Source organism: Panthera pardus, unplaced genomic scaffold (genome assembly GCF_024362965.1).
Source record: "Panthera pardus isolate Hobbes unplaced genomic scaffold, ASM2436296v1 HiC_scaffold_25, whole genome shotgun sequence".
NCBI classification, from domain to species: domain Eukaryota; kingdom Metazoa; phylum Chordata; class Mammalia; order Carnivora; family Felidae; genus Panthera; species Panthera pardus.
The window spans coordinates 86699840-86724180 of NW_026526821.1; the positions used below are offsets into that span (position 1 = coordinate 86699840).

Genomic DNA, 24341 nt, shown 5'->3' on the forward strand with positions numbered 1-24341 from the left:
CCTGAAAAACCATCACCCACTTGTGCATGACCTCAAGCTAGTCACATGGTATTCCTTATAGGCTCTTGTTCCCATAAGAGTTTTCTCACTTCTCTACCATAGATGATCCCACCTGAAAGGAGGTCCAAGCCTCCATGCTTCCCCAGGTATACCATCTGCCGGATGGAAGGGGTACTTAAGCATGGACTGGGGGGATCGCCCTGAGTGGGTACCAGGCACCCTCAGCTCCAGACACCAAACCCCTCCTGTGCCATCTGCTCCCTGGGGTGTGGTGTGTTTAGAGAGCAGTAGGGATTGGGTCAGAATCTCCAGGAGAGATTTTAAACAGATGCCCAAGTTCCGTCCCCCCAGATTCTACAATTTGATTGATCTGGGTGGGAGACACTAACTAGCCTGGAGGAAAAGACACTGCTAGACCCAGGTTGTGTGGCCACGAACACATCCTCTCTATTTTTGAAGGTGAAAGGCTGTGATAGAAACTTCAGGGCCTCCTGGAGGTAGCAAGCCCTGACAGAGAGCAAATGTGGAGGAGGGAGTTTCAGAAGACAGAGGAAGGGATGCTGGTGCTAGAATCCCCAGGCGGCTGCTGTGCAAAGAGCTCCGAGTTAGAGAGGAGGCAAGGCTAGGTCACACACACCCCAAAACTGGGCTAGGCAGGAGGTGGGGCACACGGGGGTCTGAAGTTTGGGCCAACAGAATTCAAAAAGACTAGTCCCGAACAGTCCAGATCACAGATTCAAGTTGGCAACTGCAAGTCACCTGGGTAAATGAGGAAAGGTTGGTTTGGCTTGACTCAGAGTTCATAGGTGCTTTTTCTCGGGAAAGGTCCTGCCTGCGGCATCCTGGACAGCCCAGTGCACCTGCCAGGGGCAGTCACCAGGCTCTGGTAGAGGCAGTCTTGGCCAGAGGGCTTGGAAATCAGGGAGGAGAAGGAGGGGGACAAGAAGAAAATCCCATGGGTTAGAAATAGGGCCTGAAGAGGTCCCTGAAGACAGAATAGGGCCAAGAGGGGAATGCCAAGTTCGGGTAGCAGGTCTCTGTCTCCTCAGAGATGGGTAAAGGTGCTGTGGAGGGACAGCTCCCAGGCTAGTGCACTGGGGACAAGGAGCTGCCCAGCTTCTCATCTCGTAAATCAGGCACATCCCAAGCCCTCCGAGGCCTGGACCACAGGCTCTACAGGCTCACCTTTGCCACCAAAGCCGAGCATCCCTTGGGACCAAGATCTCACGCTGTTGCACAACTATTTCACTATCTGCTGCTTCTCCATGAGCTCCTCGTATGCTGCACATGTAAGGTCCACACACGGGTTGGAAGTGCAGGGGCTTAAACATGGGATTGCACGTGCAAGCGAGGCTTGTACAAACTGGGTTGACAGAACAGTTTCTATTCCTTACAGTTCGAAACTGGGCAGCGGGGAACGGGGTGGGTGAGTGGGGGTATGGTAGGGGGTGGACAGGCCTGTTTTTCCCTTCAACGAGGCTAGGCAGAGAAGATCCAAATAAATGCAGGCCTTAATTCAAGCCCCTACGTTCTGATGGCTGTTAACTTTGAACACTGAAGAGGTGAACTGAATTACACTTCACTTCCTCGGCAAAGCCTCTATAAAGCTTTTCCTAAAAACTATGGCCCCACACTAACTTGCCCTTTGCTGAGTCCTATAGCACAGCAGTTCTCAAACTTGCTCATGTACCAGAATCACCTAGAATATGGAGGGGGAGTGGGGCAACTCTGGAGTTTAACAGCCTGGGGTGGGGCATGAAAATTTGCATTCCTAAGAGACTCAAGAAGGCCCCAGGTGATACAGACACTGCTGGCCTGGGGACCACACTTGGAGACCCACAGTTGTTAACACATGCTCTCTACTTTACAATTTCAGGCTTTGTATTTTGTCTGGAATTTGTCCAGAACTATTTTTTGCATGTCAGTCTCTCAGGCAGATCTCAATTCTTTTAGGGCAGGGATTGTGTGTTTTATATTTCCCTCTGCATTATTTAGCATATTGGCAGACCCATAGTGGATGAAAGACATATATTGGGAACTTTGGAGGATTTGATTTCTTCAAGCAGACAGGGATCAACTGTAGTTAATTTTAGTATCCCCACATGTTGCAAAAGAGCATCTAATTTTTTCTCATCATTCACATTTGCAGAGAAAATTCTTAATTTGCTTTTCAGCAACATGCCAGTCTCATGAAAGAAAAGCTCCAGTCTTGATTTAGGAAAAAAAAAAAAAAAAGAGTTCATTCCTTCATCCTTCCAAACAAGGTACAAACAGTACAACTAGACAACAATGCACATGACTGAAAAACACAACTACATTTTATATTGCTCACTACTCTTTAAATAAGTATAATTCAGATATTAAGGAAAAGAACTGCTAATCACATTAACTCATTACAGAAATCAAAATTAACTTATCACACAAAATAAATTAAAACATTAAATATTAACCTTTTCAGTGCAACATATACAGAAGTCAGAGTAACAAGTTCTAAAAATAAAAAAAAGCATCAGGTTTGTTATAATAAAGATAATGAAAAGTTGAATACTTCAGTAAGTTACTATACCAGGGAGAGGGGCTGTTTTTCAGTACTGTGTGTATGTTCACCACTAGATCTTTCAGGAAGCCTGGTAAAATCAGTGGCTGCAGAGAACAGGTCTTACGTTCCAACATTAAGAACAAACATATGTGTTCCTCTTGTTTCTGTGATGTCCCCTTTGGTCCTGGGCTTTTGAAGCCTCCACCTTCCTTGGCTGAGTGGGTTGGCAGAAATCGAGGCCCAGGCCCTACTAGGAGGTCAGGGTCTCCTGAATGGTGCTGGAACCTTGCCAATCCATTTCTGCCAAAATTGCCTGGAAAAGTGACTAGTGGCCCATGTGCACGGAGACCACCTGGCCCTGGAAAACCTGGGTGAAGACAGACACTTTTCTCCACCTGCAGAGCATAATTTCCCAAGAAGTTCTAGAACCACACCTCTTCCTCCCTCACCAACGCATTGGTGAAGGGGTACCAATCACACCTCCTTCTCCTTTCTTAGGAAAATAGACTCTGGGCCATTCTGCCCACTTGGATGGAGCAGATACCATGGCAAGCTCGTATCTTGCTTGATTCCATGTGTGTCCAGATGCATCTTTTCCAGAGTAGGGTTGGCTGCTATAGGTCTTTCTGTCTAGAAGAAAATGTTTCCTGCCAGTATGCTCAAAGACGTTACAGCCTGTAGAGCAGTGGGAGAATCTAGGCTCCATAAAATATTTGGAAGCACCCCCTCCTTCTAATGGGGGCTTTTCATTTCTCCTGAGATAGACACTGGAAGCGGCTCTGATCCCCACTCTCAGGTGTGCGACTCCTTACCAGGAAGGGCCTCAGGAACAATTCCCGAACTGTAATATTCGGCTTTCTAAAGGGCAAGGAAACACAGGGAACCTGTGAAGATGGATTAGAAGATGCTTTTTTAACCTGAAAAGGGGGCTAACCCAAAAAATATCAACACCATGAAATGGCACAGGAATCCAATGCTTGTTGGCCACCTGATTTCTAAAAGAGAAATCACCAAAGAAGCAAGGCTCTCCTATCCTGGGCATGGACGAAGGTCCATTGAGGCCTGCCTTCACCCCAGCCTCTGCTTCCAACTCTTTCAGACCTACTGGTTTACAGAGGACTGACTTGGGAGCCACCTGCAGGGAGGCACACGCTCCTTCTCTGCACGGTTCACCGCATGGTTGCCCTGGCACAAGGAAAGGGGTGCTGGCACCTGTAATGTGAGGATCAGAGCCTTCACGGACCCTAACTGTGGAGCCCCTTCAGGGAACCGAGAAGGTTCCCTCTGCTTGCATCCTCTTCCCACACCTCTGCAAAGGCTCTGGGACGCCTGAAGGCTGAACGAAACATTTCCCATCAGTTCATATTCTTTAAAGGCAGTCAGATCTCAAATAGTCTCTAAAAGACTGAGGAAAGATTGTTCTAAGTAAAATGTGATCTCAAGTTAAAAACACACTACTCCACTGCCATTGGTGTCTCTAACCAGACTCTCAGACTTTCAGGAGGGTCTGATGAGAGAGAGAGAGGAGTGAAAATGGGGGTCTACAAACCAGTGTCAATGGGACTGGTCTCTGAGCAAGATGCTACAGTTAGGCCTCAGCCCACATACCTGCTGCTGTAGGATGTACCCAAGAAATGCAAGCTTAAACCTATTCTTTTATATCAAGACCCGGGAACTGTGTCAAGTATATCGTCAGTGGGCCAGCTGGTGAATTGATCCCATTTCTGCTCCTTTTGCTTCGGGTGCAGCATCATTCCAGAAAAGTGCCAAAGCTAAGACACGGGTCATACAATTGTCTCAGTCGTACAGAATAAAGAGAAAATTCATCGAAATACACAGATTGGGGAAGAAGAATTAGAGGGGGACAAAACTACCTGACAGAAATTTTAAGCCAACCTGCCATATTTTAAAGGTCCCTTTCATGATGTGTGGAGCTAGATGCACGAAGTTAATAGGTAGAAATCTTTCATTTTTCAAATGTTAGTGAACAAGAGTTTCCTCACATAAGGACTTCACATATTATTTTGCTGTGATTCTACTTCCAAATTTTAATGAAAATTGCTAGGGATGAACTGTTGTTTAGTTGGAGAGGGAACCAGTGCTTTCCACAGGCAAGCCCAGTGGGGCAGAATGTACCCAGATGCCCATGAAAACAATTTCTCCTTCTCTCAAGGGAAAGCGAGGTCCACGCTGGTGGAGGTGACTTGTTAAAGAGTTTTTGTTAATAAAACCAGGATCCTGAAGGGAAAAGGGAAAAATAAGTCACTGGGATATTTTTCCTAATGCTAGAAAATAAATAGGAAAGGTAAATTTCTCCTTTTAAAAATAAAGCAACAAATCAACCATGCAACAACATAGGAAGGAAATGCCTAGCCCCCCTTTCACGAATGCGGCCCAAATGCCCGTGGCTTTCCGCATGTGCTCTGTTTCTAAACATGCACTTGGAGGGCGCATTAGGAAGTGAACATGCTTAATCACAAAGCAGTGTGGTACCGTGTTTCTCTTGTGTAGAGGCACACAGGCACTCTCTTCCTGTCTCCCCCAACAAAGCTGACAGATCTCTGCTGCTGGATTTGCTAACTTTTCTACTGGAATGTATCGGGGGGCCTTTACCTGTTTTGTGTCTTAAATGACAAGGCCTCTGAGACCCAATCTTTGCTCTCATCAGCAACCCGTCCTCTGCTTCCATCTCTGCACCCCCCTGGGTGGCCTTCCCCAAGCCTTAGCTGTCCCAAAGAGGCCAGACAGCTCTAATCAGTCAGTTGACTTTTCAGCCAGCATTACATACATCGTTAATGTAGAAGTCTGAAAAGGTTTGATGCTTTTTACATCGACTTAAGAGATTAAAGATAAAATAAAACCATCATCCATCTAATAAATAAGAAATTATCTCCGAGGGTGCCGACGGCTTGGGAAGGTCCTCAGCGTCGTAGGTCTGTGGAAGACGTCAGGCTGGTTGAGGGTCTCGTGGACAGAGACAGAGGACATACACAGTTCCTCTTACCCTTGGCATCTTCATGTGGCAAACAGTTACCCTTCCTCCGCCTTCTTCTCCAATAAGCGGATGAGGAAAAACTCAACTACGGCAACCTCCAGTTTTGGGCAGGATGGACACCATTGTGGGGAGAGGAGTCCATTAAAAAGAAACATAGCCCAGCCTCCGTGACCGGCAGAAGGCAACCACACCTACACCTGGGCTCAGGTGCGGACAGAGGCACACCTTAGCTAGGTAAACAGGAAGTCCACCCCTTTGCAATTCTTTTTTGACCAGTCTTTAAGCTGTGGTCCACTGTTTTCTTCTCTAGGTCACACCAAATAACCCCAAGCAGACAGAGTTCTTGACAGAGTTTCGAAGGAAGGCCCACAAAAGACAAAAAGGCTGCACAGGTGATTGCAGGCAGAGTAGGAAGGTCTGTCGGCTCTTCCTGAAGAAGTCCTTTCTTCCTCAGGCTGCCGCAGTCTACCTGGCCAAACTCCCTCTGGGCTCTTCAGACCACTGGAAGGAAGGAGAGACAAGTTAAGTTCTGCATGCCAGACCCCAACCATGCTAGGAAGACAAGCTTGGGACAGAAACTTGGAGATGCATCAGCCAATGTCACCGGGTTCTCTGGGGCCGTCAGGCCCAGGTCCAAGGTCCTCTGGTTCAACCTCAGGGGCAGCAGCTTCTGAAATTGTACTTCTAGTGCCAAAGGAAAGGCTGAAGAGAATGGGGATGCAACGTGTTATGAGGGCCTTCGTTCAACTGGAGGACAGTCAGCCCAGCCTGTGCTGGTGCCTCCATAAGGGGTGGCTTCGTGGGCAGCCAATGAGCTGGCTGAGGGCTCTGGTGGCAGAATGGCTTCTCCTCAGGCCATATGAGAATGGACCCATTTGTTTCTCAGTGGGTGGGGCTCTGAGGCATCCTCTGTGGCTCACGGGAGGCAGCATGGACTTAGCTCCCCACAGCTCAAGAATCCAGCTTGGCCCGGACATCTTCCTGCCCTGGTCCCTCCTGTGGTTCCTCTGGAGGTGGAGAGGTATGCATCATCTCAGGGAGGGGGCTTTAGCCTCAGTGCCCACCTCTGGAAGGCCGGACCCATCTGAGGCTCCACGCTAATGTCCTCCCAAATGTGGGTAGAGAAGTGACATTAATAAGAAACTACTCTACCCTAAATGACTCTGAGGTGCGCACAAATAGTACAAAATCTACTATAAATTTTAAATAATTTCTCCATTGGTGCTAAATAACAAAATAAGAAGTGCGTTAGCTCAATGGATGGTCCTCCGAGTCAGTGGAAGAGAGATTTGAGTGGAGTCTTCAGAGTTCCTGGCTCACATCCTAGCTCCCCCATGGACTTATGGTGGGATGCATGCAGAACTTTGGCAGACTCAGTTTACCTACATCACTGACAAAGCCTCTTCCTCTGAAGGCCATTACGAGGACTGATGGATTAACATCCTCAAGAGTTGCGGGCCCCCTAACTAAAAAGACCTGCTCATGCATGATTACTACAGGTCCTGAATAACCTGCTCCTGGGCCTTCAGCACCTTCCAGGTCAGACCGCCAGGAGGTTTAGTGAACACGTCGGTGCTCCAGCTTCCCAGTCGCCCTTCTTCCTACTCTGTTCATGCAACCTTGAGCTTCTGGAATGCCAACTGTTTACTAGAGAAGGTCACTCTTGGTGGATTAGCCTGTGGTGACTGTCTCTTGTCTCATTACTTCCTGAAAAGGAACTTTAAATTTATAATGGGCTCTGCTGGTCAAAAGAGCATTTTAGAAAAATTTGTTGACGTGCAACTTTTCAGAACTCGTCTTGATAAAAGAGCTGTTGGCCTCCGTGAGCCCCAAGCTAGTAATGCTCAGATGAGGACTCCTGAGGTGCAGGTTTGGTTCCACATCGGGATGCCCGATATTCGTCGTGGGTGTCAGTGAGAATGTTCATGAAACATCAGACATCAAAGCTTAACGAAGATCACGGGATGTAAGAGCTAAAGAGTCCTGAGAGACCTGTAGGTTAAATCCCTAATTTCACCGATGGGAAAAGGAAGGGGACTTTCTCAAGGGAAAGAGAACAAACATCGGTTGTGTGTCTACAACCTGTGGTACACTGTACTAGGTACTTTATGTAGGTACTCATTCAATTTGCACATCTTTTAAATAAGAAAACAGGTGCTCAGAGAGGTTAATTAACTTGTCAAAGGTCACACAGGCCAGTAAAGATAAAAGAGCTTCCTTTTGTAAAAATTTTTAAAAATGTTTATTTATTTTTATGAGAGAGAGACAGAGTGCATGTGAGGGAGGGGCAGAGAGAGAGAGAGAGAGAGAGAGAGACAGAGACAGAGACAGAGACAGAGACACACAGAATCCGAAGCAGTCTCCGGGCTCTGGAGCCCAAGGTGGGGCTCAAACCCATGAGCCCTGAGATCATGACTTGAGCTGAAGTTGGAAGCTTAACCGACTCAGCCACCCAGGTGCCCCAAAAGAGCTTCCTTCTGTGTAAAACATACCTCAGAATAAACTAAACTTGACTTGGTAGGATAAACGTCCTCTCCCTTTTCTCCCTCTTCCTGCTACACCCTCTAAGAACTTCTGCCCTGCCCTGGAGAAGGTGGTTGCTTTCTCCACCCAGTTGTGTCTCCCAAGGGAAAAAGGCCCCTCCCCGAGGCAGCCCCTTACCTGTCTCTGAGTGGCAGCAAGCAGTCCTTCCCTTCAGCAGGGCACTGGGCTTCTCGTGCCGGCAGATCAGGGCCTGGCACCACTCACAGTGTTTCCGGACCTGGCAGCAGCTGCAGACACAGAGAACATGGGCTGGGTGGGAGCCTGGCAGGAGTGCTCGGCTGGTGCAGTGTCTGCCTAAAGAGCCTGCTGGGCAGCTCTGGGCTCTGAACTGGCCTTCCTGTGGAGGCCTCTGGAGGGACAGACACACACAGCAGGCGGCCGAGTGTCTTGCAGGATGGTGTCTTTTGGGGGAAGAGGCCAGCTAACAAGAGCACCTGTTGGTCACTTCAAGGAACCGCCTCTGTTTGCACAGCTCTGCTCTGGGCTTGCAGGGCAACCTGACCACCCACCCGGCTGCTCTGTCCATAAAGCAGCAGTTGGGTGACTCCCTAAATGTAGTAATAGCCTCAGCACTGCTGTCAGGACTGGGACAAAGCAGCCACTTCAGGCTGGCAGGGCTGTGAGGGCTTGGGGAAGGGAATCGTCCATCGGTATTGCCAGCAACATGGCTGAACTGACCCGTGGAAAGAATGAAAGAATGAGTCATGAGTCTCTGTGGTTTTGAATCTCTGAGGACTAATATTCTCTAGTTGTGGCAAACCCAACCTCTTGGTGAACCTCTGTCACCCAGAGTCCTGAAGCATCAGAGTTATGAATGCTCCTGCCTTCTTCTGTGGGCAGGAATGAACAGTTTGCAGAGTTAGCATGAAAAAAGAGTCAGGGAGCCCAAAAGGAGGGCAGAGAAAGCAAGCACGGAGTAAGACATTGATTACCTAGAGACACTTAGAGCTGTATCCTGTGGGATACTGCAGAGGACTTTGTTTCTACTCATTCTAACCTTGACATGGGCACAATCCATGCATCCGCCCACCGGGGCTGGGCAGGGTCTCCTGGTGGACATGGGCCTGGAGTCAAGTGAGAAAACGAGCCCGTGTTGCTGTGCTTCCCTCTTGGTACCTGGTGGCATCTCATGACTTCTACCCTAGCCCCTCTTTCCTGGTGCTGTCCTGGGAAGGCTACCAGGGCCCCCAAATCTTTGGGCAGCAGAGCCGAGAAGGAGCCCAAGACCTTTCCGCCCAACATACTTCTGCCATGGTGGTCAGAGCAGTCCATCTCGACATGGCGCCCTCCTGATTGTAGAGTCCAAGATCGGGAAGGATCTAGAGGATCTGATTACAGATCCACCAGAGACTGTTCTTTTGCAGTCAGCTAGCAGTGGGCTTACTCCAGTCACTGCCTAACAAGGAGCATCCATCACAGGGCAGTGAGACCAAGGCCTCCAGGTCCCTCTAGCATGAGATAAGCTGGTCCCAACCAACTATGCAACTCAGAAGGGCCCCATGCCTAGGCAACCAGCAGCCTGGTTGGGGTGAGGGCTTGGTTTCTGGCTCAGGGATTATTTTTTAAAATGTTTATTTATTTTGAGAAAGGCGGGGGAAGAGGGAGAGAAGAAAAGAGGGGGAGGGAGAGGGAGAGGCAGAGCGAGGGAATCCCAAGCAGGCTCCACACTGAGTGTGGGGCCCAATGCAGGGTTCAATCTCACAACCATCATGACCTGAGCCGAAATCAAGGGTCACTTAACTGACTGAGCTACCCAAGCGCCCCTGGCTCAGGGATTCCGACCTTGGTCTTTGGCAAGGATAGGCTGGGAAAAGACAGAAGAGAGGAGAGACTGGCTGCCTCCTTGAGAATGAGAGAGGCTGCCCAGGAATCCTAAATTGTCCCTGTCTTCAGAGAATCTGGCAAAATTGCTTTTAAATCCCTTTGAAGAAGCTCACGGAGGCACCAAATCTTGTTCCTAAGACTCTGGAACCCTCCTGGCCATAGAAATAGGACTGTGGAAATGATGGGTGTGCACACAGCTAGTCATGAGAATTGTCCTTGTGAGTGGCAGAGCCTGGGCTTTGCCCCAGTCTCAACCACAGCTGTCTGCCTACCACCTTTTCCAAGGCAGGTGAGAGTGGAACAGACACTGCTTGAAGTGGAAGGAAAGGCCAGCTCAATTGAACCTCATCCCTCACCACTTAATGCTGGCTTGGGCCAGGAGAAGGATGTGAAACTATGGCTCTGAGGGGCACTCCATTCACTGCCAGAACCAGGTTGCCCCAACAGCAACAAACCAATAAATAAACAGGACAGAGACTCATAATTATCTGTCCAAATTCCAGACAACCTTAGAGGGCTGAAGTCTGGCTTCCTTCATTAACACACAGCTGCTTACTCCAGCCTTTGCCGGAATGGCCCATCCACTAGTCTCTGCCATGAGTTAATCCACACCGAGCTGACTGGTAGCCTTTAGTTATTTTGTGGATTCCTTGTGCATATCCAATTAGATATAAATTCTCAGAGGACTTGCTCTGTGAATTAGAGGTCTCTAGATATTTCCAGGGAATAAATCTGGCCAGCTGCTGCAAATACAGGACTTGGGTGTCTCCCTTTGTGGAGCAGTCCCGTTGGGAGATACAGGCAAGCAAGTAGGCCCAAGAAAAGGGTGTCTACTGGCTTGGGAAGATGTTCTGGAAGAAGCAGGGCAGAAACTGAGTTTTGGAAGCTGAGGAGGGGCAGAGACATGGAGAAAGGGGAAGGGCTGTCACCAGCCTGTCAAAATAACAACCAAGACATTTGACGTGGCTTTGGGATTTGCAGAGTGACTTTGGCGGAGAGGAAGCACCTCTGCCACTTGCTAAATGAGGCTGAGAGCCATTTCTAGTTCCTCTGGAACACCTGCACATTGCTATCACAACTCTGAAGGCTCCAAACCCAACAGCAGGAGAGAACACGTGCCTTTGCTTCTATGCCAGCTTCCAGCAATGTGCAGACTCACTGCTGGGGACCTTCCCAGGATGTGTGTCCTTCACACAGCCTGGCTGTTACCCGAGTTCCTCTTGGCTTTGCTGACACCAATCAGACGCCACAGAATAAACCATGCCGAGGTGGCCCTGTTATCCGGGCATGCCGCAAATGTCCCGGAGAGGGCCTCGAACTTAGGGGCAGCAAATACTTACTGTATCAGCACACATGCGATGATGAGGACAGCCAGGGCCACGATGGAGACCACCACCAAGGCGGTGATGGCTTGCTTCTTCTGGCTGGCGGCCACCACAGCCAGGAGGTCGGCATGCTCACAGCGTGCACCAACATACCCAGAATGGCAGCTGGGGAAGAAAGGAATGTCAGCATGCTCTTCTGATGGAAGGTCTTGTTCCCCCATCTTCTCCTAGGAAGGCTGGGCCAGAGGGACCCAAAGCCCTAGGAAAAGCTCAAAGGGGCCCCTCCAGCCTCTGCTATTGGATGCAAAGGGATCAGCAAACTCCCTGCCATTTCCCTGAATGGGCACCTCTTCCTTGGAGAATGAGGAGTAACTAATCGGCTTGCTCATCTGTGGAAGCATTCATTATTATTGTTACCATGTCAGATGGTGGGGATAGAGAAGGCAGCAAACGTGTTCAGGACACGAAGTTCATTTTGGCAGTTCATAAAAATCCAGGTTATTTTTAAACTAAGTGTGTGTATTCAGAATTCGATGGTGAGAGAGAGAACACACGCTAACCCAGAGGGAGACACAGGCTGTGGTTTGCTTTTTTATCCTCTTCATCACATTTAATTAGCCCTGCAAGCATTTACCCAGTGCCCAGCACATGGGGTGGGGGTGGGGGCGGGGGCGTACTCAAGTAGGGGCCGGTGCCACTCTCTGGGAAATGCAAGACTTGAGAAGCCACTAGTCTGCTTCTCATTTCCAACACCACCTGGCCTCATTCCACTGGAGGAGGATCAGTAAAGGGCACAAAAGAGGCCATGCTCTTGGACGTGCACATGGCCTGTGAAGGGCAATACTGACACAAGGGGATATTATTACTGGTATTGCTAGTATCCAAGGGCTCTTTCGCTTCTGTAACAGCCTCCTCCTGTGTGCAGAAGGCTGTTGCTACTCCTTCCATATAACTCTTGCTTATGCTAACCTCCCCACCCCCTCAATCCTGGGGCAGCCACAAGTGGTTCTTGGAGGACGAACCCTCAGGAAAGGTTCTAGTCATAAGGAAGGGATGCTCATTTTCTGATGAAGGCATTTTTTCCCCCTCCAAGCATAGGGTTCTTCTCAACAGAAGATTCTTTGCTTATGTACAGGTCCCTTTGTTCGGGTGACTTTGTTATTCTAAAGAAAATGGTTGATCACCATGGTCTTCTCAGGTGGGGAAGTTTCCTTCCCACAGGGGACTTCCCCAAGAGCAGCCCTGCACCAAACATCACACACTGGATTTAAAGTTTTGTTTTGGTTTCCCCCCCAGCCATGGCAATGATAGCTGTAAACTTTTTTTTTTCCCCCAAGAGTCTACCTTTTGATGAAGTAGTCAGTCTGTCTCCTTCACTTTTAGATTTAAAGGCCTTTGAAGAACAAGGAGAAATAAAAGGGGATTAAGGGTTCTGGTTGCCTGCTATTGTGCCCAGGGCCAGCCCCAGGGGCGTTACATTTGTGGTTCCCCTACACCTGGACTCCTGGGCCACCAGACCCCAGATGCCAGAGGGATCCTTGGGGCCACAGGATAAACACAGTATCTTTTTCTGGAACATAGGTTTTGCTCAATGTTAACAAAAATGTAATAATTTTCATGTTAAAGGAACCGGTAGTGTAGAGTTTAAGATTTGTGACAAACAGGAGATACTGCGAAAATTGCTGGTTAAGGCTTCACCCTGGACTACCACAGCATAGAAGCTTGTCTCTAGCACTGCTTAATGGAAGAGTCTTTTGTGGGGGCTCTTTGTCCCATAGCCCACTTGTTATATACCTTTCTTAAAGGTTGTTTTTTTTTTTTTTTTTCAGTTTGAATTCAGGCCCTTGCTTTTCTGTTAAGGGTTATTGTACATTTCACCTACGTTTTCCCATTTAATCCTTGCACAGAAAAGTCAAAGTCATTTGCCTGTGTCACACTGCTAGACAAGAGAGAGAAATTCACACCCAGGTCTGTTTAGCCCAGAGTCTGGATTCTTGCTCATTCATCAGGCTGCTTCCCCCCACATACTCAAAAGGGATTGGGGCAAGAATGCCACAGGTTAAGCTCTTGATCAAACGTGCCTTTTGGTTTAGGCTCCAATCTTGAAAAGGTAAAAGAGATTTGAAGTTTTCGGTTCAACAAAGGTGCAAGTAAAGAAGCTAAGAAGGGCCAACTAGGACACAGGGCACCATGTAGGGTTCTCTACAGACCCGAGGATAAGACAGCAGCCTCCAGATGCAGGAGGGACAAAGTTGTAGAGGGGGATCTCTAGCAAGACTTTCCTTAAAAAGGATCTAGATCACAGAACTCTTGACTGTCCCAGACCTGGGCTGAGGGAGGAGACTGAGGGCCTGTGGGCCAGGGGCAGGTTTTTGTTTGGTTTTAATAACAAAATTATGTGAAGGTCAAAATCAAGAAACAGCTCAACCTGTGGGCTGTGGAGAAAACAAAGGCACTGGCCCCTTCCCACTGGGGGAAGCAGACAGTGGACTGGACCGGAGGCTGATGGGCTAAGCAACAGTGGAGGTGCCGCATAGATCGAAGCTGTCAGCGTCCAGAGAGAACCCTGTATGGGGTCCCTGTTCCAGCCTGACCTTCAGTTTTCACCCTGCACCCAGTTGGCTCCCTGTGGACTTCCACTTTTTGGTATTTGACATCCCCTCTCTGCAGGGCCTGAATCCTCTCCACTTTATCTCCCATAACCTAGGTTCCAGCCGACCCAAGATGCGCCGCCTCCCCCCCCCCCCCCCCCAGCCCAGTGTCAAATAAACCAGTGCCGGGCATATAGGCACATGGACATACCTGCCTGGTCTATGCATGATCACCTACCACTCTCCACTTGCCCATCTCACCTCCTGCCACCTTCTCTGACTGGAATGTTATTCCTCACTCTCCCCATCAGACTCCGTCTCAAAGATCACATTCTCCAAAAAGGTAATTTACAGACTCATTCCTTCACCCAGTCACCCATACATCCGTTTGCCTTATCTCTTTGCATGGATCTAACTTCACCTCTTCTGAACGCCCTCAGAATCACTGCCCTCCCCACCAGCCTCACTTCAGGTCAGTCTCCGTGCTCCTTCGGGCAAGACCCAGGTCTACAAAGACTGGTGAACCACTGAACAGGAGGGGGCTGAGGAGGTTGGGCCTTGGGATCAACTGTTACATTCCTCCTCGGGACTTGCAGCCGAGCCAATGGGACGTCTACAGACAGGTGTCTATGCTGCTTCCTCCCAGGGCAGTGCAGTGAGGATCTGTGTAACTATCTGTGAGAGGTCCAGGCTAAGCACGCCTATTTCTGAAATAGTCCTACTCTGACCTGCAGGCCCTTGGGAGAGAAGGATTCTAACACCTTCACAACCACTTGGTTCTGCAAACCTTACGGATTAACACATCAATGCTGGGGACTCCAAGAAAACCTGTTTAAATAAACGAGCGGCAGCCAAGCGCTAATTACAACACACACCATTTATTGCAGGCACTGTGCCAAACTTCCATATGAATCCATCTCTCTTATTCCCAACAATCACAGCTGCATGTGAGGTCAGCGTTGCTATTTACCTTCTTTACAGATGAGGAAACAGGGGCTTCTAGGTTTAAAAACTAACAATCTCAACCATGAAGGCTACCTTTCTAGGGTAATGCAGACTGGTCTGGAAGATACTCTGGGACAGTGATTTCGTGACAAGCTCACAAACCTCACTGCAAAAAGGCCAGGTTGCTCACTCCCCTGTAAAGAGGTCTCCTTGCTGTGGTGTGGCAAGGTGCCAAGATGCCCCCAGACGGTGTCGTCTTAACTCACTAAGAAGATAGCTCTTTGGGCTGGGTCATCTTTTGTTGATTTTCCATATTCTTCCTTCCAGAGGAACATTTCCCATTTGTGTGCTGGGCCCTTCACAACCAGCCCTGCCTCAAAAACACCCCTGGCAGGGGTACTAGCCCACTGGGAAGGTCTTCATGTCAACAGGAATGCCCCAGTCACCTAGTGTCACGGTTGCAAACACTCACATTTCAGTCTCATTGAATTAGGGAGCCCAATGTGCTTATGAACGAAAACTTCTCCAGCGAGGCACAGGAGGCACACGGGTTGCTGCCTAACAGGCGAGACTCTAGGTCATGGCCTAGGTGAGCTCTGAGAATAGCAGATCTTAGCCCCAGGCAGCACGACTGCAGCTGGGAGGCAGAATAACCTGTGGTTCAGATCCTTGGGCTTTACCCAAGATCAGAATTTCTCTGAAAATGGGTGTTTTGAAGAAAAGGCCAAAGGTAATTCTGATGAAGCCAGAGTTGAGAGCCACCATGAAGGTTTTACTAGTGACATTGACTTTGGCCGCCCACTGGAATTGCCTGGGGAACTTGAAAAAATCCTGATGTCCAGGCCACACCCTAGACCAACTGTATCAAAATCTCTGGGAGTAAGGCCTGAGTATTAGTATTTTTAAAGCTCCTAGATGATTCCCCCGGGCAGCTAAAGTTGAGAGCCACAATTTAGAATTTTTGGCCTTGAGATTGCGGGAGGTTCTTTCTCCTCCCCAATCGTTGGTAGTAATGGGGATGCTTTGCAGTTGCTTTTTATAAGGTGGGGAAAAAGAAAAGGTTTGGTGACATACCTTTTTTTTTTTTTTTTAAACTTCCCAAGCTTCTACTGATACCCGACTTAATTATGCCCATTATTTTAGGTACAAGTCACATAAGGAGGGGAAGAGTCATCTCACCTGGTTGCAAATGAATCATGCTTGACTCAGTTAAGGTCCTGTACTTTACCTCAAGTAGGCCTTGGTTCCCACCTGACTACACAGTACAATCACCAGGGAAGATTTGGAAAATGCCAAGGCCAAGGTCACACCCCCAGAGATGCTCATCCAAGTGGAGTGGGCACCCAGGTGATTCGAATGTGCATCCAGGCCTGAGAACCACTGAGGTAGGACTATTATTTAAGTACACAATCAAGAACCAACAACTCAAAACCTACTATTTCTAAGTCTCCTTTCTCCTTCCCTCCTTCTGGGCATTGCCCCAGGATGGTGGCTATAAAATAGGCCCCCTCCTATCAGGCGCAGGAGAAATGGGAGATGCTATCCCCCTGTTTAAGAAAGGAATCTGAATGAAATAGGAGTCGTTTTATCACAAGGGTGGAATGGAAAATGTGTAAGAATGAACATGTCCTTACATCATTTGACCGATTTCATCTGTCTAGAGCGGGTTTTGCCAAACTCAAGATTGTGGAATGCTGTTTTGTCTTCATAATTCTGAAATGAGGCTCTGGGATCCCATTCAGGCTATTTCCCCCAAATAAGAACCCAAACGAAAGAAGTGTACAAGAAAGAAAGAGTGCCACATAGAAGGGAAAAGGAGTCTGGCTGAGCTGCAAAAGGAGCCATTGTGGCTGGAGAAAAAGGCAATGTGCTCCAGCCAGGTGGATCCCCAAGGCCTTTTCATTTTGGTTACTAAGTCAAGAATGCTTTGGTGCTTTTCACAGGAGCAAATTGTGGCTGTGGGCCTCTCTGTCTGAACAAGAAGAATGACATTATCTATGATATGCCTTTCTTTCTCCTGTGCTGAGGGCTTTAAGGCCTTCTGGTCCCCAGGAGTTGCTAAGTTTTCCCCCTAAGTTCCTGTTTTGCCTGGTTCACAGGGCCCTTTTACAATTTTCAAAAAAATATAATAATGCATATAGAGTTATGCTCTTAAATATTTTTTTCTTAAAAAAATTTCTCCAACTAGAAAAGGAATGTGTCTAAGCAAATTGGAAAGCACATAAATAACAAGGCAGAAAGTAAAAGCTCACATTGTTGCCCACCTCCCCAAATTGCAAACTGACATGTTTCTTTTTGAACTATTGCTATGTACTTTTAAACATAGTTTTGGGGTTTTTTTGTGTTTTGTTTTACAATTTTGTGTCAGTATCTCATCTCCTATCTCCTTACTATTTTGCTGTCATAAGAGAATTGCAAGTCATTTAAAATGTTGTGCAGTAATATACGTGCACAGTTTGCTTCACCAAACCCTTACCATTTAGGCAGTCTCCAATTTTGATATCATAAATACTGTCAGGTGATTACCTTAAGGTACACACTTTGTTTGCATTTGAGATTGTTTCCTCAGGATAGGGTCCCACGCGAGGGCACAACATGGTACAAACTTTGGAGCGAAACTTTCCTGGGTTCAAATCTCAACCCCCACTTGAATGCCTGTGTGACCCTCAGCAAATTACTTAGCCTCTCTGTGCCACTGATTCTGCATCTTTAAAATAGGATAGTAAAACTTACGGAGTTGTTATAAGCACTCCACAAGATTGTGAAGTGTCTGACACAAGTGCTGTGTAAGTGCTAAAAATGTAAATAAAAGGATGGCAGCATTTTTAATGCTCTTGAGAGACATTGTCTTTATAAACAATGATGTATTCTCTGGCAGGAGGCTAGTCCTCTGTCTTTTAGCCAAGTCTTTTGGCATAGGTCCTAAGATATGGTCTTCAATATGGGGGCCAAGGACCAAAGTGATTAAGGACCAAGGACCATGGTTTTAAAAATACGTTTACACTAACTTGCCTTTAACATGGAGAAGTTCCATAGGGCCGGGGTAGGAGTGGGGGACCTGAGCACAAAGACACCTGTGTTCTGCTTACCCACTGTTGGCCTCTTAAGAAGTGGATTCGCAAAGTCCTATAGCTTCTCTGCCTCAAGGGCTGGGGAGTAGGGGTCTGGATGGGGTAAGGGCTCTCTCTCTGCAGCTCTGATCCCAGGGCCTCATGGACAGCATGGGTTCCATGGTCTACCCGCCTTCCACGGCTCCTTTTGGCAGGACCCTATAGCATCTTCCAGCTGCGGCAATGGTAACAATGCCTGATAACAGAGCCCTTATGCTCTGCGGGGAACCAGGCTTGGATGTTCTCCACCGCTATCTAGTAGGACTCCTGCAATGATGGAAACAGTCCATATCTGTGCTGTCAAACACAGTAGCCACTAGCCACCTGCAGGTGCTGAGTATCTGAAGTGTGGCTAGTGAGCCTTGGAAACTACATTTTAATTGAATGAATGAATTTATTTTTTTTATTTTTTTTCAATACACGAAATTTATTGTCAAATTGGTTTCCATACAACACCCAGTGCTCATCCCAAAAGGTGCCCTCCTTAATACCCATCACCCACCCTCCCCTCCCTCCCACCCCCCATCAACCCTCAGTTTGTTCTCAGTTTTTAACAGTCTCTTATGCTTTGGCTCTCTCCCACTCTAACCTCTTTTTTTTTTCCTTCCCCTCCCCCATGGGTTTCTGTTAAGTTTCTCAGGATCCACACAAGAGTGAAACCATATGGTATTTCTCTTTCTCTGTATGGCTTATTTCACTTAGCATCACACTCTCCAGTTCCATCCACGTTGCTACAAAAGGCCATATTTCATTTTTTCTCATTGCCACGTAGTATTCCATTGTGTATATAAACTACAATTTCTTTATCCATTCATCAGTTGATGGACATTTAGGCTCTTTCCATAATCTGGCTATTGTTGAGAGTGCTGCTATAAACATTGGGGTACAAGTGCCCCTATGCATCAGTACTCCTGTATCCCTTGGGTAAATTCCTAGCAGTGCTATTGCTGGGTCATAGGGTAGGTCTATTTTTAATTTTTGAATGAATTAATTTAAATAGCTCCGGGTGTCTAGAGGTTCTCATCCGGGACAGCAATAGCTGTACACACATATGGTCACTGGGTCCTCACCACAATCCTGCGAAATATTAACATCCCCATTTTATACACAGAGAAACTGAGGATTAATGGGGCTAAGTCACTTGTGTAAGAGACTCAGGTCTGACCTCCAAATCCATGCCTTTAACTGCTGCATTATCCTGCCTAGCGTGCGACTCAGTGTCTGCTTCTGGTGTGGGGAGAGAGAGAATGAGGATGTGCGCTTTCTCCAGACATATGGATGGAATGATGTCATAACTATTTTCTTGTTCAAAGTAAGCTCTACACCCAACGTGAGGCCTGAACCCATGACTCTGAGATCAAGAGTCACATGCTCTATGGACAGAGCCGGCCAGGTGCCCAAATGTCGTAACTTCTTAACCCCTCTACCCCACCATCTGGCAGCCATTGAGATGAAACAAGATCTAGGTCGAGTCACTCAAGCACCAAACCCTTGGTGGGGTTGGTGCGGGGTGGGGGGATACATCCTTAGTCACATCGCAGCCTGCTGGCACACTGATGGCACTCACTTCTCTGTGGATGTTTGGCTCTAGAATGTACTGTGGCCAGGGCCATGCGAGATGTTTTCCTTGGCTCAGCAATTTGTTTTCACACTTTGCTGTGGGAAAGTTAAGTCAGGGAGTTCAATCACTGAAGAGCATTTTGGACAGGTGAGAAACTTCTAACTGGTTGCCACTGGCTGACGACACTGGAACTTTTCTGGGTGTCTTCCTTCAACTGTTTTCCTTTGTTTGAAGGCTTCTGCAGGCAGCAGACCAACAGTGTGCTGAATTGGCCTCAGGGGAAAAATGGTGTGCAAGTCCTAACCCTGCATTTCTATGGCTTTATGATCTTTGGCAATCCTTCTCCCATTTGTTTCCTGATGTAATTGGGTTCTAGTGAGAATTAACTAAAGGAAGACACAAAATAAAATCGAGGGTTCATCGGAAACATAAATGTTTAAGGATTCTGTTCACTACCTTTGGCTATTTCTGACTAGTTATTTGTTTTAACTTTTTTTCTTCACCTCATATTTTATTTAGTGTGATGTGTCATTTTATTTAGGTTTTCCGGAAACCTAAAGACTATTGTTCTTATAAAAAACAAAGCTTTGGCGTGACAGTATTTTAGAAAGCGCTCCCTCTTTTGAGACTATAGTCTTGGGTCACTGTAGGTTTTCTTTATATGGCCTTGACAGATAGTGGCCTTACCTCAAGGTATGTTGGTTTTATTGACCAGAATGTCAATAAATTGACCAGAATGTCAGTGACCCAAATCTGGGGTGGTTCCTAAGAGTGAGAACAGAATGTTCTGCTTTCTTTGAATGGACTCAGAGTTTCTGGTCCAGTGGGAATTAATTAATTATCGCATTCTTCTAGGCGCTGTAAATACAAAGGGCATAAGGTGTGGTCCTGTCCTCACCAAGCTTACAAGCTCACATGGCAGAAGTGAGCAAAGTGGGCTGGTGTGAGGAGAGCAGAAGTGGCAGTGGAATGATCAGGGGCTGACATCTGCTTCAGTGTTGGGGAACAGGGGAGAGAGAGGTGGAAATGAGAAGCGGAGAGGGCAAGCCCTGTCTGGGGATGGTGGGGCAGGTGCACCTGTGTTCCAGCCACATGGCACATTTGGGAGTTCAGGCCTGATGCTGCCTATTCGAGAGGGCTGGGCATCCGCCTGGAGAGTGAAACCTGACTTCTAAAATCCTGACAGCTAACTAAAACTACCAAAGAACAATGCAGATCATCACCTACCACTATGTAAAACTTATCTGTTGGCTGAATACCACCCCCTGGACTGCCAAGATCCAGTGGGGAAACTGAGGTAAAGAGGTCGTAATTGCTTGCATTGCTGTGCGTCCCCACAGATGGTCAGCTTTTCCAAACCACAAGGATGGCCCAGCTGTTTCCAGAGACCCTGCACTCAGCCCACAGAAAGGACTTTAAGTCTGTGGTCAGAGCAAAGAACCTGAGAATGACCTTGACCTTTCTCTTCACATGCTGGGGAAAGATGCCAACACCGTTCTTGGAAACAAAAGAGCTTAGTTATTTGAGGTGTTAAAAAACAAAATTCAATTGAGTACATTTTATAAAATTTTTTTTAATGTTTATTTTTTGAGAGACAGAGTGTGAGTGGGGGAGAGGCAGAGAGAGAGGGAGACAGAATCTGAAGCAGGCTCCAGGCTCCGAGCTGTCAGCACAGAGCCTGGCACAGGGCTCGAACTCATGAACTCATGAGATCATGATCTGAGCCGAAGTTGGACACTTAACCGATTGAGCCACCCAGGCGCCCCCAACTTTGTAAATGTTAAGATCAAATTAGAAAGGAGCTCCAAGGAGCTGTATGAGATGGAAGACTTGTATAAGCAGGAGGGGGCAGGGACAGGGAAAGAGTGGATGACCTCATCTTTCTTTGGGGGACAGAAGGGGTCTATCAGGTGAATTACCTCACTAGAGCACACCAGGAAATTCCAGCCTGACTAGCTAAGCACATTTCTGGTGAAGGCTGAAACTGCAATTAGGTTAGGTATTAAGTTTTGGTTTGGTGATGTGGACTTAGCACAAGAGACTCCATTTTGGACCTGCTGTCCTTTTTTTTTAAACAGAGGTGAACTTGTACTTATTTATTTTTTTGTAACAGAGGTGAACTTTTTAAGGCTGAGACAGAGTGCCCTCTGGGGCAGTGGCTGAGAACATGGGCTTGGTAGGTGGAATTGATCAGCCTGAATCCCATACTCTACCATTTACTCACTCTGGGACTCTGGGAAAATTGCTCCTGTGAGCCGACTCAGTTTTCTCATTTCTACAACAAGAATTCCCACTTGAGGATGGAGTTGTGAGGACTCCATGAGTCACTGTATATAGAGTGCTGGGAACCATGCCTGGCACATAGCTGCAGTTTTTATTGAAAGCTGATTATTAATAGAAATATTTATAATGTGGATGGGGGGAGGGACAGCCGGTCATCATGATTATCAAAATGCAATGGTGTGTAAGTGTGATGGACAGTCACCTCCCTGAGCCAAGAGCGGGGCTTGGGGCACAGACCGAAGAGGCTAAGAAAAGCACTTGCCTCTCCCCTGCTTTCAGAGGGCTTCCGCCAGCTGCTGGGGGTCTCAGCTACAGATGAGGTTGTTGTTTTGACTCATCTGATGACCCAGGCTTGAGGTTGTCCACTCTCGAAAAGTTTATACCAGCTTCTCATCTGGTGGGGAAGGCACCCAAGGAAGGAAAACTAAACTGACACACATTTGGTCAGAACTCGGCAAAGATTTGCCCTCTTTCTTCAAAGAGGATCCTCCCCACCTCTAGACGGGTACAACTGGGCACTGCTGGAGGGTCAAATGCCTTCTGCCTGCTGCATTGGGGGGCTTCCTGATGTCTGGGCCAGAGGTAAAACTTCCCTTCAGGGCTAGTGTTTTTCCACAATGACTTGGCTACTAACAAAAAGTCCCTCAGGGCCCCCTATGTGTATTTGAATAAAAATGATCATGAATAATGATTGACTGTCATCATCACTGTGCTTTGCGTTTACAGGGTAGGGAGGTCTCAAGCTCTGGGGACAAGACCTGGGGGCCTCTCACAGTCCTGTCTGGAGGAAGGTAGCTGGCATGCTTCTCCAGGTGAGGCTCAGAGCCACCTGAGGGGCCTGTCCATGTTCATACAGCTGCATCTCAGGAAGAGTAACGTCCAGCCCACCACTTTACTGTGGCAACTCTCTGGACCCACAATATCTCCTGGGCTAAAGCATCAGATACCCTTAGCATCATAGTTAAGAACTCAGCTTCAGGAGCCAGATTATCTGAGTCTGAACGTGAGCTCTGCTATGTGACCTGGGCACAACCTCTCTGTGCCTAACTCATGGGGTCTTTATGAGGATTACATGAGTTAACATATGGCGAATGCCTGGAAGTCTGGCATGAAGCAAAAGCTCAATAAATGCCAGCTTTTGTTCACATTTACTTACTGGTGCTATTAAGAGGCCAGGGATGCTAACAGGAGAACTCCAACAGCAAAGACTTATCCAGCCCCAAATGTCAATAGTGCCAAGGGTGAGTAGGGGGCCACCTAATAGTATTCTACTATGCACAGATTTTTTTTTTTTAACGTTTTTATTTATTTTTGAGACAGAGAGAGACAGAGCATGAACAGGGGAGGGACAGAGAGAGAGGGAGACACAGAATCTGAAACAGGCTCCAGGCTCGGAGCTGACAGCACAGAGCCCAACATGGGGCTCAAACTCACGGACCGTGAGATCATGACCTGAGCCGAAGTCGGACGCTTAACTGACCGAGCCACCCAGGCGCCCCTGCACAGATTTTCTTAAAACATCCCTTTTTAAAACCAACATGGCTCCCACTGCCTAGAGAAGGAAGGCTCACTTCCAATAGGCTCTGGCCTCCAATTTGTCTCCAGTCTTGTCTCCTCCTGCTGTAGCCACAAAAGGTAGCCTATAACGGCAGGTCCTTCAACACTCCGGGTCTGGAATAACCTCTCTGCTCTCCCCACTAGGCAAACCCTAACACCTGCTCCGGGGAGTTTCTCCCAAAGTGCCTTTCTGTCCAGCCTGGCTGACCACGGCGATCCCTGGTGGCTCTTAACTAACGTGACTCCCGGGGTCCCATTCTTAGAGATTACGATTCAGTGGGTTGGGGTGGGGCTCAGCCATACTTTCAGAAGCCCCAGGGGGCTCATGCTCTCCCTGGTGTGGAAACCACCGTGCCCTGGCAGGCATCTTTATTTCCAAGCTGTTCTTTGTTCTGTTACCACTTATGTACACTAACCGTTTGCAGGCACTTCCAGCTTATTTTATTAGCTGTGCTGTAAAGATGCTGGAGGGCAAAGACCTCTTTTTGGAGACTTGCTACTCGGAGGGATCCAACCCAGTGCTTTGCCCTCCACAAATTCTAACTGGTGAATTAAACTTGAATCCAGGAATTTTCAGATTTTGCTGAACCCAAGAGTGACCTGAGGTGCTTGTTGAAAATGCAGATTTCCAGGCCCCGACCCCTAGCAGTTATGCCTCAGTGGCTTGGGCGAGGGCCCTGGAACCTGAATGTTTAACCTGTTTTATTATTTTTAAAAAATATTTATTTATTTATTGGGGGGGGGAGGGGCAGAGAGAGATAGAGAGGACGAGGGAGAGAGAGAATCCCAAGCAGGCTCCACATTGTCAGCGCAGAGCCCAGCTCGGGGCTCGATCCCACAAACCCTGAGATCATGACCTGAGCTGAAAGCAAGAGTCGGACGCTTAACCCACTGAACCCGCTGAACCACCCAGGCGCACCAGCCAGCTGGGTTTGAAGCAGGTGTCCCTCAGCCTGTTTTCCGATCCTCCAACATGCCCAGCCTCAGGGGTCTCAGGCATGCCTTATGGAAGTTAATGTTCCTTTAATTGGTTGCTGGGACGCCTCCAGCCCCAGGACCCCAGGATA

At 47.8% G+C, this 24341-nt stretch overlaps 1 protein-coding gene across 4 annotated transcripts in view; it reads right to left on the reverse strand.

The window, feature by feature from the left end:
• Positions 1–2013: 2013 nt before the first annotated feature.
• TGFA (transforming growth factor alpha) overlaps positions 2014–24341 on the reverse strand; it is a 109934-nt gene continuing 87606 nt past the window's right edge. For all 4 annotated transcript variants that reach the window (XM_053890779.1, XM_053890778.1, XM_053890777.1 and 1 more), the window contains exons 4-6: positions 11243–11392; positions 8196–8305; positions 2014–6035 (exon numbers count right to left, since the gene is read on the reverse strand). In XM_053890779.1, coding sequence (XP_053746754.1) covers positions 6028–6035; positions 8196–8305; positions 11243–11392 — 268 coding nt within the window. In that variant the 3' untranslated portion in view covers positions 2014–6027. The remainder of the gene's footprint in view (positions 6036–8195; positions 8306–11242; positions 11393–24341) is intronic.